At 40.9% G+C, this 16,894-nt stretch overlaps 1 protein-coding gene across 5 annotated transcripts in view; it reads right to left on the reverse strand.

Annotated features, from left to right (window-relative positions):
• Window positions 1–16,894, reverse strand: part of LOC116820233 (protocadherin gamma-A4-like) — a 393,116-nt gene that overhangs the window by 325,491 nt on the left and 50,731 nt on the right. The window contains exon 1 of one of the 5 annotated variants that reach the window (XM_075068027.1): window positions 12,312–14,954. The exons of 3 other annotated variants lie outside the window; for them this stretch is intronic. In XM_075068027.1, the coding sequence (XP_074924128.1) occupies window positions 12,312–14,732 (2,421 nt within the window). In that variant the 5' untranslated portion in view covers window positions 14,733–14,954. Of the gene's footprint in view, window positions 1–1,179; window positions 1,222–12,311; window positions 14,955–16,894 lie in introns of those variants that run through there. One more of the 5 variants, XM_075068040.1, reaches the window with a different exon arrangement.

Here is a 16,894-nt window from a genome sequence, read left to right on the forward strand (position 1 = left end):
CTGTGATGTAAGAGGTGTAGAGTGTCTGGCTGAAGACAGGCGGATTGTCGTTTTTGTCTAAAACCTTCAACAGGAAGAACGTGGTTGTGGAAAGAGCAGGAGTCCCTCTGTCTGTGGCTGTGATCGTTACATTGTAATCCCAGACCTGCTCCCTGTCCAGTGTTCTGTCTGTCACCAAACTGTAGTAATTGTCAAATAATTTCTGTAACCGACAGGGGAGGTTGACTGGGATGGAGCACGTGACCTCACCATTCTCTCTTGAATCTGCGTCTAGTACTTTTAAAAAGGCGATCACAGTTCCCTCCGAGGAGTCTTCGGGGATCGAGCTGATGAGAGTTGTGATTGTAATTTCCGGAGCGTTATCATTTACATCCATAAGAACTAACGAAATTCTTGAGCGAGCAGATAGTCCTCTCCCGTCGCGGGCTTCAACCTCTATTTCATGTAATTCACTTTCTTCGAAGTCTAGGTGCCTCGTCAATGTCACTTTCCCGGTTTTAGAATCCAGCTGGAATATGTCTGAAGCTTTCTCTGAAATTTTCCGGAAGGAGTATGTTACCTCTGAGTTCATTCCTTCATCCAGGTCAGTGGCGTTCACTGTAACCAGAAGGGAACCTATAGACACGTTTTCAAAAACATTCACCTTATAAACAGATTGTGTGAAAACTGGCGCATTGTCATTTGCATCCTCAACAATAATGCGGATTCTCGCAGTGCCAGACCTGACTGGTTCTCCTCCATCAATGGCTGTGAGGACTAGATTGTAAACGGCTTGTTCTTCTCTGTCTAGATTTTTTTCTAGCACCAGTTCAGCGTATTTTGCACCATCAGCTCCCGTTTGCACGTCCAGGGAGAAATGCCTGTTGCTGCTGAATTGGAAGCTCTGAATAGCATTACTTCCTATGTCGGGGTCCTGGGCGTCTGGCAGAAGAAAGCGCGACCCAGTGCTTGTGATCTCACTGATCTTTAACTCTAATTCCTCTACTTGGAAGCTTGGCGCGTTATCATTAATGTCGGTGATTTCAATTTCAACTGTATAAAGTTTAACCTGTTCCTGAACAAAAAGCTCCAATTGTAACAAACATTTTGAGATCCGGCCACATATTTCTTCTCTATCCACTTTGTCACTAAGATATAAATAGCCGTTCTGCAAATTGAGAGCAAAATATTTCCTCCTACCTTCTGCAATAATTCGGACTCCACCATCTGAGATTTTTTTTGTATCGAGCCCCAGATCCTTTGCGATGTTCCCCACGAAAAAGCCTTTCTGCATTTCCTCAGGAATCGAATAGTGAATCTGCCCAGCAACTGCCTCCCAAAGGAAAACCAACGTTAAACAACAGAGCAACCCTCCACAATCCCGGTGTCTTTGTTTATCGGCCATTTCCTTCCCTAGTAATAGTATTATTCTGATTCCCCGTCACCGATGTGACTATTGTGGTGTTATATCCAGTCCTTTGTCTCCGCAGCAACTGATGTTTGCATCCAGACTATTTTAGAGATTATTCCACTAGCAAAATTCTCTTTAGAATCTCTCTGACTGATCGTGAATCTGATCTCTATGTTATGTGTTGTGTAAGCGGTTATGGGCTGTCTGGGTCTCGCATTGCATTTCGCTCTCTGATCGGTGAACAGCGACGCTCGGAGCCTCAACCAATAACTGCACCAGCTCAGATAAATATCCCTCTTGTTTTCCCTGAGTTTATTTTGCCTAGTTGTTTTAATCTTTTAGGCGTGCTCCTCCCTCTATTTTTTTTAAAGAATACTCCACAAAAACAAAGTTAGACATTTCATCGAATCAATTAAATTCGGGAACATTTTTTTCTTAAAATACATTAATTATTCACTCAATATTTAAAGCAGACTTTATGCTTCTCCATTTCCAAATAATCATTATATCATAAAAATGTTATTGCTACATGTGGAAGCAGGACTGGCTTTACCATGAGGTGAACTGAGGCCACCGCCTCAGGTGCCACACTGTTGGGGGGGGTGCCACTAGGACCCAGAGTGTAGAAAATTGTGTCTACTGCTGGTGCATATGTATTCTCTCTGCTCTAGATCCACAGAGATGGTGGAGTGCTGTGCTGGAGGAAGGAGGGCACAAGAGACATAACAGGCAGGCAGGAGAAAAGGTGAGAGGGAATAACAGAAAGCAGCAGGAGCTGCAGACAGAGAGAGAGGAGGAGGAGACTCTTATGTACCTCTCTAGCACCCCCAGGAGCCTAGACTGATTAACACCAGCTTCTTAGGGAGCTTCCTGTTTCCTGCTGCTTCCCTGAACCCACTTGAAGAGAACAGGCAGTCAACTGAAGTACTAGGAGCCGGTTAGGCCCTTAAGATGCTGATATCTTCCCTCACTCAGGCCCTGCTACCAGCCTTCTTATTTGTCCCCTTCAACTGAGTGTTGAGAGCCACTATAGCTGGCACAGAACATCAGTCATGAGTGAAAGAAGAAAATGCCCTGCTGGGGGCAGCATTCAGAAAAAGAAAAAAGAAAAGGAAGCTTTTCTTTCTAAGCAGGAAGGAGCTCTCCTGAGATACATAGAGACAAATGTTCATGGTGAGCCTTCTAGCCGCAGTGAGGATGTGAGTGGTGAGGAGATGCCTGATCTTCCAGTTAGTCAGAGTGCAGGTGATCTGGCAGCTACTGCAGCAACCATATCTCCATCTCAAATGGATGTAACCATGCACATTCCTGAAGAAAAGTGTAGATCAGAGAAGAGTGTTGTGGAGGCACAAGAAGTCAAGAGCTGCACGCCGTCCAGCTCGAGTTTGTTCTTAAGTCTAGATCAGGATCGGAACTATATGTGGCATCAGGCCTTTAGCCCAGGCGTTATGCCTCGACCTGGTGGGGCCCAGAGCGCCTGGGAACGGTTTGTGTTTCTAACCTGCCGCGTTCTCCTGGGGCCATCCTCAGGCTGAATCAATCGCCTCCCACTGGCGGGAGCCTCCGGGCACCTTGCCGCAAAGGGTGATTTGCGCCGAGAGTCTCTGCGTCTGACTAGTGCCAGGACTGCGAGACTACAGCGTGTGAGCAGTAGCCTGAAAGAAAACTTCTCCCTGTGCATAACTTCGGCGATGTGGGCCATGCAAGTGAAAACCTAAATCAATGCTTCCTCAACCAGATGAATCGAGACAAAATAGGCAAGTATGTCCCATCACCAACGACAATTAATAACTAAAAGCAGAGATGACTAAGGAATCCCTAAATGGGTCCGCAACAAAAGATGGGAGAGGGCGCCTTACAATGGCTTATGTACTCCAAAACATCGCGCCCGAGAGATGCTGCCCGATCACTGCTTTGTTCAGGTAGGTTGTCCAACTGTTGGCAAAACCTCCGCTTCGTTCCTACGTTACTAATTGTCATCCCAGCCACATTTGCGGTTCTTACCATAGGACAAACAGGAGATGGAAAAATTCTGTATCTAGAAGGAACTAGCTGGCCAATGCCATAGAGAGGCAGCAAATCACCAGAAGAGGCATTCCATATGGTTGGAAAAGAGTTTGAGAATGAGACTAAGCCTAAAAGGTCAAGATTGGCATCAAGATTGCATCAGAGTCTCTTTACTGGCAAATGTTCTTGAAAAAGCTCATTGCAATTTTGAGAATGCTTGCTACCATTTCAACCTAGCACTGCGTGGCACTTCAGGTCAGCTGTATGTGCCAAACAATGGAACTTCCTTCAAACTGTGGAGCTGATGGCCTGAGTTGAATGCTGTAGCATCCAGGGAGCATCTAGAAAGAGTCACCAAAAACAAAGACACATGTAACACCACACCCACTATCTCGGAACAACAACAATTCAAAATTGAGATCATACAGTTATTGGCAACAAAAATCAACAGAATTTTGTAGCAGATCTGAAGTACTAGCAAGATATTACTCTGTTATTCTGGGCTGCACACCTGAACATCAGCCTATACTGAACAAATGTTACTTTAATGGATGGCATATTTTGTAACAACAACAGAACCTAGTGAAAATGTCCTGCAATGGTGACTGTCCGGAGAGCATTTCCTAGATTCTATTGACAGTTGATGAATACTACTAGGGAGCTGGTATGACAAATATGCTTCTAAAAAGACTGGAAGTGATACGGGAATTGTGATAGCTGACAGAGAGGTCAGGGTACAATAATGGTGCCAAAATGGAGAGGAAAGAACAGAGGGAGTCGCAGGCATCAGATCGCAAGAGTGTCAAACCCGACATCTGACTGCCCTCATTCGCATGGTTTCCGCTTCGAATTCATGGGAACTTGGTTGGGTCCGTGGTGGATGGCAGCATACACTTTCTAAAATTAGGCTGCTGAATTTCTTCTAATACAATCCAAAGCATCCATTAGTATTTTTCTGCATCAACACACAATGGCAAATTTGTGAAGGCAACATCTCGAACATCCTCCTCCTGGCATGAACCCCACTGAGTGCTACACACTGGGAAAGTCAAGTGGAGGTGATCAAAAGCCCATGATCACAACATGCGCGAGATAAGTAGATGCAGAAGGCATCTTCTACGCAATAATGCCCAGCAGAGTTTGGCCATTGTATGAATGAGGATAATGACCCTAGTGACAGGAACCTTGTCTATGCAAACTGCGGCGAAGAGACCATAAGTGAGGAGTGAGGAAACTGTAAAATCCACCTCGTAGAACATATCACAGAAAACTTCAAATTTCTGTGTGACTTAGTATTGTGGAATGACATACTGTTTGAAATAAATGTTGTAAGCAAGAGACTCCAAGGTGTTGACCTTGATATATCTGGAGCAATGGAACAACTGGACAAAGCAAAGTCATACCTACTGTCCTATCAGTCAGATGAGGGATTTCAAAACTTTCTAAAGAGTGCACAGAAGTTGGCAGAGGAACTTCACACTGATGCTATTTTCCCACCCATTCAAGAATACAAGAGTCACCAAAGAAGAAGACATTTTGATTATGATGCATGGGATAATCCCATAAGAGACCTCAAACAACAATTCAAAGTTGAATTCTTTAACCGAGTGCTAGATTGTGCAATATAGTCAGTTGATGAACCATTGAGGAACATAGCAGTATATTTGGGATGTTGTATGATATTCCAAAACTCATCACTATACCCGAAGATGACCTACACCAGCAATGCATGGTAGTAGAGACAGTGTTGACACATGATGACATGCGATATTGATGCTAATGATTTGGGCAATGAACTGGAAGCCCTTTGAAGATACATTTCAGCAGGATCAACTCCAAAGGCTGTTCTGGAATATATGTGCACAAATAAGATGACCACTCTCTTTCCAAATGCTTTTGTTGTTCTGTGCATACTTCTAACATGAAAAGCACCACTTTGATTATTCAAACAGATAAAAATGCCAGTGTTTACTATTCAGACAAGAAAAGTTACATTTTGCTGTTCAGACATTTGAAAGTTAAGTGTTACTTAAAATTTTTGAACAAGGTATTTTAAGTTGTTAGTTCTCCTTTATTGGGGTAGGTAGCAGAGCAGTACTATGAAAGGAGTAGAATGGGAACAAGGCAGAACTGAGACCTTTGAAAATTTTGGCCCAAGCGAGGGGGCATGGAGGCATCATTTGAACTCCCTGCCTCAGATGCCAAAATATTGTGGGCCGGCCCTGTGAGGAAGAAAATTTTTCCCCCACTTTCCCATCAGCAAATCCGAATATTTTAATCAATGCGTAAGTATAAAATGATGGGATTACTGACTAATGTGAGAGTAAGAGAAATCTCTCCTAAACGACAAAGAACAATATTTTCTAAAGTGCTGTATTTTCTAAAGTGCAGGTGTTTACTCATCTGAAGTGACCAAAACTATCTACTGGCCAAATGAGACTTGGAAGGTGATCTACAAAAGAAAACAATTTTCTCTTGGCACTGTATGAAGAAGAGAAATGTAATATTTTGTTGTTGTTTTACATTAGGAACTCAGTTCCTTCTTACACTGTAAGACTCAGGAGAGCTACTGTAAAGAATGACATCATGAGAGGAAAGAAAGTGAAAGTTCATTCATCAAGGGGGGAAAGGATTTTTCAGTTAAACTGTATATAACATTGCCTTTTTTGTTAGCAATGGCTAGTTAACATTTTGAATAAAGGAAAACGTTGATAAAAGTTCAGCACCTTTTTCACCACTATCACCACCACAATAATAAAACAAATAATAAATTAATTATTAATAAATACGTCCTATATCTTCCTCTGATGCTCCAGCCAACAAGAGAAAACCTTTTAAGTCGTTCAGTATTCGTCGACAATCCTGTGCAGATCATCTTAAAATTTGTCTCTCTTTCCCTCTGATTCCAAAGTTCAAATTGTGACTGAAAGTATCTTACTTTTCTTTAAACATTTCCATCTTTCATTCTATTTTTCCTTCCTTCAAAAACCTTGAGAAAAGTATATTTGCATTCTACCATAAATGTGTTAGCATTCCTAATTCAGTCCTGACAATACATATCTGCACTGCAATACAGTCTGTAATTATATTTTCCCATGCTATTGTTTCTACAGGACCTTTGCTTCATTTGGGGCCCGATTCAGTCCCTATTGATTTTAGATGGTTTTGGCCTAGGCCATCAATTCACAATAACTTCAGTGGAGTTACTACAGATTTGTGAACAGTATTTTGCCTCAGACCCATTCCTCATTTACTGTGACCTCCCTTATTCAGGTTCTGCATCATCAAGGCCTAGAAACATACCTACTTATTTGTAAGCTAGTGGCTAGTACCTTTGAATGTGCTTAACAGTAAGTACTATTAGTCAATATTAGGCTGGCACTAAAGTCCCTGGAAGAGTCCAAGCATCATGCACATCTTCCAGCCTACAATCTGAAAAAGGAAGAAGTCTGGCAAATATCACTGTATGTGATCCTGCTAATAAAAACTGTTCATTAGGCTTATAAATAAGGAAGACAGAGTAAATATTGTGGCTGCAATCTTAATTTACTTAGGCATTTATTGACTCTTCAGTGCTTACCTTAATGTTAACCTTAATGTTATTTGAACATTTTCAGTAGTCTAAATATTGGAACATAGTTGTTAAAAAGTGTTAATGTTTACAATCAAACAGTACTGTGTATAAACAAGCTTTTACTTTAAAACCCTTATAAATTTACCAAATGGAACTGATTTTAATCAGAAGGATAAAATAATGTAATCTATCTAAACACAATCTGCCTGCAGGCGGTCAGCTTTCTAACCTTTTCATTCAGTGCTAGAGATGTTTGAAAGGGCACTGAGATTATTTTTTATAATAGAAATATTAGGGTTTGGGATTTTTACCATCCTCACCTTCAAAAGTGGCTCAAGTGTTTTTGCCCCAACATTTTAGAAAGATTTTAGTCTCAGTTAAAAGCAAAGCCTTCCAGATTTCAGCACAAAATTTGAAAGATTTAAAAGGTTGTGAGCCTCTGAAAACAAAGTCTTGTAAATTGTATATTGCAGAAATTATAAGAACCTAAGAAACTTGAACAGCAGCAAATTTTCTTTCCTAAATATAAAAATTTATAAATTCCACAATAAATGAGGCTAAAAGGTAATTAAAATTACAAACCAAAATACTTAAATATCTATATTTTTTTAAACTGTCCATTCAACTTTAACTTTGCCACTTGTGTTTGTCTGTCTAATCTATCTATTTACCTATCTATCTCTCAATTCATTGTTTAATGGTATGATCACATATGATTTACCTCATGGGGTAAATCCATTAAAACATAAGAATGGCCACACTGGGTCGTAACAATGGTCTTCAAACAGTGGCAGGTGCCAAATGCTTCAGAGGGAATGAACAGAACAGGACAATTTATCAGGTGATCCATTCCCTCTCATGCACTACAAGTGTCTCATAGTTTGAGGTTTAGGGACACCCAGAGCACAAAGTTGCATCCCTAACTAGCTTGGATAATAGTTACTGATGGACATATCCTCCATGAATTTATCTAATTCTTTATTTAACCCAATTATACTTTTGGTCTTCACACTTTTGGACTATAAGGTTGATAGAAATCTGGCTAGATCATTGGGCTCAACGGGTAGTGATCAATGGCTTCACATCTAGTTGTCAGCCAGAATAAAGAGGAGGGCCCCAAGGGTCGGTCCTGGGGCCGGTTTTGTTCAATATCTTCATTAATGATCTGGAGGATGCCATGGATTGCACTCTCAGCAAGTTTGCAGATGACACAAAACTGCGAGGAGTGGTAAATAGGCTGGAGGCTAGGGATAGGATACAGAGGGACCTAGACAAATTAGAGGATTGGGCCAAAAGAAATCTGATGAGGTTCAGCAAGAACAAGTGCAGAGTTCTGCACTTAGGATGGAAGAATCCCATGCACTGCTACAGATTAGGCACCGAATGGCTAGGCAGCAGTTCTGCAGAAAAGGATCTAGGGGTTACAGTAGATGAGTAGTTGGCTATGAGTCAACAGAGTGCCCTTGTTGTCAAGAAGGCTAATGGCATTTTGGGCTGTATAAGTAGGCTGGGATGATTTAGCTGGGGATTGGTCCTGCTTTGAGCAGGAGGTTGGACTAGATGTCCTCCTGAGGTCCCTTCCAACCCTGATATTCTATGATTCTATGATCACATCCCCTGGCATAAATTTCCATGGGTTGACTGTGTATTATGTGAAGAAATACTTCTTTATCTTTGTTTTAAACCTGATGTCTATTAATTTCATTGGATGACTCCTGGTTCATGTGTTATGAGAAGGGATAAATAACACATCCTTCTTCAGTTTCTCCACACATACTATTATTATTGACTTTTTCTGTACTTTTCCAATGCTAATATATCTTTTTTGAAATGGGGTCACCAGAACTGCACACAGTATTCAAGGCATGGGCTTACTATGGATTTATATGGTCACATTATGATTTTTTTGTCTTATTATTTATCCCTTTTCTAATGGTTCCTAACATTGTGTTAGCTTTTTTGACTGCTGCTGCACATTGTGGAGATGTTTTCAGGGAACTATCCATCATGATTCCAAGATCTCTTCCTTGAGCTAATTTAGACCCCATCATTTTGTATTTATAATCTGGATTATGTTTTTCAATGTACATTTACTTTGCATTTATCAGCATTGATGTTTATCTGCCATTTTGTTGCCCAGTTAGCCAGTCTTGTGAGATCCCTTTGTAACTCTTCATAGTCAGCACTGGACTTAACTATCTCCAGTAAGTTTATATTGTCTGCGAACTTTGCCATCTTACTGTTTATCCCTTTTCCAGATCATTTATGAATATGTTGAACAGCACTGGTCCCAGAACATATCCTTGGGGGATCCCTCTATATAACTATCTCTACTGTGAAAATTTATCTTTTATCCCTACCCTTTGTTTCCTATCTTTTAACCAGTTACTGATCCAGGAGAGGACCTTCCCTCTTACCCCATGACTGCTGACTTTGCTTAAGAGTCTTTGGTGAGAGACCTTGACAAAGGGTTTCTGAAAGTCCAAGTACACTGTATCAACTGGATCATACTCATCCATACGCTTGTTGACATCCTCAAGAATTCTAATAGATTGGTGAGATATGATTTTCCTTTACAAAAGCCATGTTGACTCTTCCCCAACATATCATGTTAATCTGTGTGAGAGATAATTCTGTTCTTTACTAGTGTTTGAAATAAACCAATTTGTCTGGTTCTGAAGTTAGGTTTGCAATTGCGGGGATCACCTCTACTGCCTTTTTAAAAATGTAAAGCATTATTCTTACATTAGTTACCTTCCAGTAACCTGGCACATGGGCTAATTTAAGGGATAAGTGACATACCACAGTTAGTAGTTCTGCAATTTCATATTTGAGTTCTTTCAGACTTCTTGGGTGAATATGGTCTGGTCTTGGTGACTTCTTAACGTATAATTAATCAAATTGATCCCAAACCTCATATACTGGCACCTCAATCTGGGATGGTTCCCCAGATGTATCACCTAAAAAGAAAGGTGTGGGAATCTCCTTCTCATCCTCTGCAATGAAGATTAATGCAAAGAATTCACTTAGCTTTTCCACAGTGGCCTTATCTTATGCTCTTTTAGCACTTTGATATCATCCAATGGCCACACTGATTGTTTGGCAGGCTTCCTGCTTCTGACTTAATTTTTTTTTTGCTATTAGTTGTGTCTTTTTCTAGTTGGTCTTCTAACTTTTTTTTTGCCCTGACTAAATATATTTTTACATTTGACTTGCCAGACTTTATGCTCCTTCCTATTTTTCTCAGTAGGATTAGACTTCCTATTTTTAAAGGATGCCTTTTTTTGTCACTAACAGCCTCTTCTTCTCTGATCTTTAACCATGGTGGTATTTTGTTGGTCCTCTGTTTTTTTTGGGGGGGGGAGGGATATACGTTTAGTTTGAGCCTCTATTACAGTGTTTATAGATATTTCCCATGCTTCTTCCAGACATTTCAATCTTACAGTGGTTCCTTTTCATTTCTGTTTAACTAGCTTCCTCTTTTGAAGTTATATGCTAATGTAGTGTGTTTCTTTGTTATTTTCCCTCCTACAAGGATGTTAAATATAATTACATCATGGTTTCTGTTACCAAGCAGTGCAGATGTATTCACCTCTGGGACCAGATCCTGTACTACACTTAGATTAAATCAAGAATTGCCTTTCCCTTTGTGGGTTCCGGGGCTATCTGCTCCAAGAATCAGTCATTGATGTTGTCTACAAATTTTATCTTTGCATCCCTTCCTGAAGTGACTTGTACCCAGTCAATAAGGGGTTGTTGTAGCCTCTGTAATCTCCCATATAAATGGTAGTTTTAAAAATTGAGGGTAACATACTGAGTCCTACCTCAGGAAACAATGCAGACTTTGCAAAATCAGAGCTCCATTTTACCCAATCTCACATCCTTCGTGATATTCCCCAAGAAAGAGTATTTCTGCATTTCCTTGGGAATGGAATAGAGAATCTGCCCAGAAACTGCCTTCTGAACAGCAATCTTTATAAATCAAAGAAGGGCAGACACTTCTTTTGCTGTACCTGTGCTTCTTCCACTTCCATAACTCTTTAATTGTATTTCTGATTATTGTTGACTGACTGAGAAGCTGTAACCAGACACTCATTTTGATTTCTGAAGCTCACAATAAGAAGGATTCATTCTGACTGGTGGGTTGGTGAAAGGGGATGGGGAGAATTATGGCTCCCACCAAGACAATCCTGGGGAGAGGTATACTGGAATCACTCATGTCACTTAAATAGAGAAAGTAGTCAGCGCTGTGAAGATAATGGAAAGATCTTCTGCTCTGCTCAGAATTGTGTGAATATGCTATGTAAACCCCTCAGACAGTAGAAATTTTGTCCCACCTGAAATGATTCCTGAGATAAAACAAGTACCTTAGAGGCTTGTTATCTGGAAACAGATAGGTCACATTTCTACCTACAATATTCAGTCTGATCATACCCAACAGTTTCATGAATTACTATCAAAGGGGAAAACGAACCAACTTTGGTGAAATAAGAGATTATTGTAGTCTAGCAATATTTTTCTCTCTTCTACACAAGTTCTAATTCACACCGAGGGTTTCGCAAGGGGGAATGCCACTGATGAAATCAAAAGTGCTTTCAAATATATGCATAAACCTGCTGGGATGTAGTTCATTCCAGCAAATGTGAGTGGCTTTGGCTTAACGAATCAATCCACTCAAATGGTGGGAAAGCAGCAGTCCTCTGACAGAGAGAAGGAGAAAACTTCTGCGCCAGAGTCCTCACAGAATGGCCATGGAAATCCTTTGCAACTCTTGGAACAATAAAATGGATGTGACAGCTAATGAGTATTTAACCAGGTGGTAAATACACTGGGAACACAGAAAGTGGAGCGGGGGGAAATCTACCAACTAAAAACTACTAAAATTAAGAAAAAAAGATATGCCATTATTTGAGTCCCTTGGAAAGTCTGATCTAACGTGAGCTAACGTGAGGGCGAACTACAAGACACGCCACCAAGTTTCGAGAGGACCCCTTTGCTCTTTTCACTAACCCTACTACTCATATCCAGCCACAAACAGACATTACAATCCCATGAGAAACAAATTCACAAAGTCTTTCCCATTACTTTGAATTATTTGTTCGTATCCATATTTACATAACTCTGTGCCTCTTTGTACCATAAAGACCTCTAGAGTTGATGAATGTAAAAGATGATGAGAAAAAAGTTGATAAAGTAAAACAAAATGTCTTAACTAGTATTTTCAGCAGCGTACACTACCCTACTTCCTCCCTAAATCGTTTTTATAAATAGAAAAGTGTTTGTTTTAAATTTAACCATGTTATACTGTGGCAAAAATTTTAAGGCAGTGCACAAACTCACCGGAGGAACGTTGTCCTTCTCAGACGTTGGATCATTATTTTTCTTAAATATCATCACAGAGTTCTCAACAGAAAGGATGGTGTCTCTCACACTATTCTGACGACTGGGATTTAGAAAGTTAGAGTAATTTCTTCTGGAATCTGCGGCTAAACACAGATTATAGCTATATGGTAAAGTCCCATCGCAGTAGTTTGGTGGGAATCCATGACCCGCCTTGGAATCATGATCAGAACCGAAACACTGCAAAACTGGAATATTCCTAGATCTTCGCAATTTCATCACAATGGCCAGTGTAACTGTCAGAAGGAATAAAAATGAGATCAAGGCTAAAGCCAGCACCAAGTAAAACTGTAAATCAGACTGAGATGCCGAGTCACCCGATTGGTCGCTCATTTTCGGAAGAGCCTCTTGGAAGTTCTCGGCAAACGCCAGGTTGAGAGTCACTGTGGCTGACAGAGGCGGCTGCCCGTTATCCTTCACCAGGGTGACCAGCCTGTGCTTCACAGCATCTCTGTCCTCAAAGGCGCGGGCTGTCCGGATCTCCCCGGTGTGCAGCCCCATGCTGAACAGCGTCGGTTCCGTGGCCTGGAGAAGATGGTAGGAGAGCCAGGCATTGTGTCCTGAGTCAGCATCCACTGCTACCACCTTAGTCACCAGATAACCTGCCTCGGCTGAGCGAGGGACCATCTCGAACAAGGCGGAGCCATCGGCTCCCAGGGAAGGGTACAGGATGCGAGGGGCGTTATCATTCTGATCCAGAATAAACACCTTGACGGTGACATTGCTGCTAAGAGGCGGGGATCCGCCGTCTTGGGCCTTCACTTGCACTTCCAACTCTCGGAATTGCTCGTAGTCGAAGGAGCGCTGCGCATAGATAGCTCCGGTCTGGGAGTTAATGGAGATGTAGGAGGAGAGAGGCACCTCCTGGAGGTTGCTGCTCAGCATGGAGTAAGTGACTCGGGCGTTCCGGTCCAGATCCCGGTCTGAGGCTTTTACACTGAAAATAGAGGCCCCCGAGGGATTGTTCTCTGGCACACAGGCGGTGTAGGAAGGTTTTTGAAAGACAGGGGGATTGTCATTGATATCCGAGATTTGTAACAGGATGGTTTTCTGTGTGGAGAGGGGGGGAGAGCCTTTATCTGTGGCTGTGATTGTGATATTGTACTCCGGGGTCCTTTCCCTGTCCAGGGTGCTATCTGTGAGGATCTTGTAGTAATTTTTAGAAGACGAGATTATTTTAAAAGGCGATTCCTCTTTAATGCGACAGTTGATCTTGCCATTTCCCCCAGCATCCTTATCGTATGCATTCATCAGAGCTATCACTGTCCCAGGCAAAGAATCTTCGGGAATGGGACTGGACACAGATGTAAGTGTCAGCTTGGGGTAATTGTCATTTTCATCTGTAATATCGACTTCAATTTTGCTATGACCAACCAAACCTCCTCCATCTTTGGCTTCCACGCTAAGTATATAACTATTTGCCTCTTCATAATCAATAATACTTGTAGTTGTAATGCTTCCGTTTCCGGGATCCAGTGAGAACAACTGACGAACACTGTCTGGTATGTTGCTGAAAGAATATGTGATTTGTGCATTGAAACCTTCATCCATATCAGTAGCTTTCACCTGAAGAACTAACGAGCCCTTCGGTAGATTTTCCCGCAGTCGGATTTTGTACACTTTTTCAGTGAATGTGGGAGGATTGTCATTGGCGTCAGTAACATTAATCCGAATCTGAACCGTCCCAGTTCTCACTGGATCTCCCCCATCCACAGCTGTCAGGATTAAGAGGTGGGAACTTTGCTTTTCGCGATCTAAAAGTTTCTCCAACTCTAACTCAGCGTATTTATTTCCATCCTTGTTCTCTTTCACTGCCAAGATAAAATAGTGGTTGGCGCTGAGCTCGTAATTCTGTAGCGAATTACTCCCAACATCCGAATCCAGAGCATTTCCTAGGGGGAATGTTGCTCCTGGCAAGGTGGACTCACTTATTTCTAAATCAACAGAATTTTTGCCGAAGCCAGGTGCATTATCATTTATATCCTTGATTGCGACGTTCACATGAAAAATATTTAATGGGTTTTCGACCAAGGCTTCTAAATTTAGGACACAAAGCAATTTTTTCCCACACATTTCCTCTCTATCTATTCTGTCGTTTACGTATAAATTACCATTTTCTGTACGGACTCTAAAATACTGTTTTTTTGCCGTAGAGACAACTCGCAGTTTCCTTTGTTGCAGTTCTTTGACATTCAGTCCCAGATCCTTAGCAAGATTCCCCACAAGAGACCCCTTTTCCATTTCTTCAAGAATCGAATAATTGAGCTGCTCTGAGACCGCACCGCAAAACAAAAAGAATAAGAAGGGAAACAGTACTTGCCATCTGAATCCGCAGGGCTTCTCTCTGCACTGTAATTCCATCCTGGTCACCACAGCTCTGCTGAATTTATAATCGGATGTATTCTGAAGACAATCCAATATTGTATTTTGTATATTTCCGTGAGAACGAAAATTCCGCGATAATGAGGAGTACTGAAAATCAAATTATCTTTCTGTTTTCATATTAATTTCCAGAGGGGTGATTTCTCCGTTAAGCAACACTGTGTGAAATGTCTGCCGGCCGTGTCCCTTCTCCGATCTGCGCTGTGTGACTGGCAATCACACTGCAGGAAGCTCCAAATGATCTTCAGCAGCAGCTCTGTCATGGCATTGGCCAACAGCGGCACTCTGAGTCTTGGCCTTAGAATTGCAGTTAGACTGATATAACAAAGCTCGTGAATATCATAGATTGTACAGAAGAAAATGTCTTTCTCTATTACATTTAAAATGTAAAATATTTTAAAACTTTAGTCAAATGAATCTTTCCCTTCTGTGGTAAAATAATATCTTACTCGGAAGCCAGATAAATGTTTTAAATAGGTGGCTTAAATTTGTACTTCACGTGTTTAATTTGAGGTTTATCTATGTTACTGTGTCCCTTATCCTATAGTTATTTATGTATTCTAGAATTCTGTGGGAAAGTGTTAGGTAAAGTAATGTGAGAGAAAAAGAGAGAGACAGAGGGAGACATCTTTATCAGATCAGACCAGAGCCCCATCCATTCTCCATTCTTCCAGATCCTAGGTGTGACATAGCTTCTTTTATTAACATCAGTATAATGAGGCACACGGGGAAAGTGTAATTAGTCCTATTATGGTACAACTTTTTTGTACATCCTTTCCCATGAGTAAGATTGAAACCCATTGGAATTTACTAACACAAAGTAAAGGTTGTGGTAGCCCTGTTGGTCCCAGGATATTAGTGAGACAAGGTGAGTGAGGTAATATCTTTTATTGAACCAACTTCTGTTGGTAAGAGATGCAAACATTCCAACTTACACAGAGCTCTTCTTTGGTCTAATAAAAGATATTACCTCACCTACCTTGTCTCTCTAACAGAAAGAAAGGCATAATCTTAAATGTACCCAATCAAGAAAAATATAATGCAATCTTTAATGTATAAATAAAAATAGGATATTATTTCTGATAAAAAGTAAAGACTGAAGATTTATACCAAGCCAATTCCCATCCTTTTTAGTTCCTATGCACAATTTAAAATATTTTCTAAAATTCAGGGATAACTCACAACAATTTCAAAGTCTCAGGATTAAACAGTAGGAAAATCACATTCATCCTAAAACTGCCAATAGTCTTGCAGATCTGGGCTAAAAATTGTCTCCACTTGGGACTCTTCCAAAATTGCTTGCAAATTTTCTGTCTTTCCACTTGTGGAAATGGAGAAAGAGATAAAGGGAATTGGACATAGAGATCTTAGTTTTGTATCTAGGAATAGAGCAAGAGTCAAGCTAACAAAATCCAGCTGACACTGACTCTAATAATGGGAGACTTGAAAGTAGGGCCTAGGCAGGTAAGGGAGAAAGCGAATGGGAACAGACAGTAAGAGATACTGTTTTGACCTTGTCTTAGATAAGAATGGAATGTAGACTGTAGCAGAAATTAATGAGAAAAGAGATATCTGGAAGAAATATGTATAACAAAATGCAGCTGTTACTCATTATTGTAGGTAAGGAAAGGTATAAAAGCTTGCTTAATTATTTATCTAATGGAGATTGCCCCTGTGTACTCTCCCCTGCATTTGCAATTGCTCGAAAATAAAGCTGCCTCTGGCTTGTTGCTTCAAACACAGAGTGAGGACTCGTTTTTCTCTAACACACTCAATTACTTCTATCTTGTGCCTGTGTTTGCAAAGTGTAAGGTGCACCATCATTATTATCCTACGTATTGGAAGTAACAATAGTAGTGGTAGTAAAGAGTGGAATGCATTTTACAGAGCAAATAAAAGACAGTCAGTTCCATGGAGTTCTTACAATTTAAGCATAGACAACTGAGCATTAGCACACCTAACTTTTAGGTACCTAGAAAATCACTGGGATTCAGGAAGTCTGAGTTTGATGCCTAACTCCCTCTACAATGAATGGTGAGAGACAGGCACCTCAGAATGGGATTCATAAAAGTCAGCATGCAGGTGGCTCCTAGAGATAGGCCCTAAATCCCTGCTTCTTCCCTCTGCTTGGGATTCTTAGA

This window comes from Chelonoidis abingdonii, chromosome 7 (genome assembly GCF_003597395.2).
Source record: "Chelonoidis abingdonii isolate Lonesome George chromosome 7, CheloAbing_2.0, whole genome shotgun sequence".
Taxonomy (NCBI): Eukaryota; Metazoa; Chordata; order Testudines; family Testudinidae; genus Chelonoidis; species Chelonoidis abingdonii.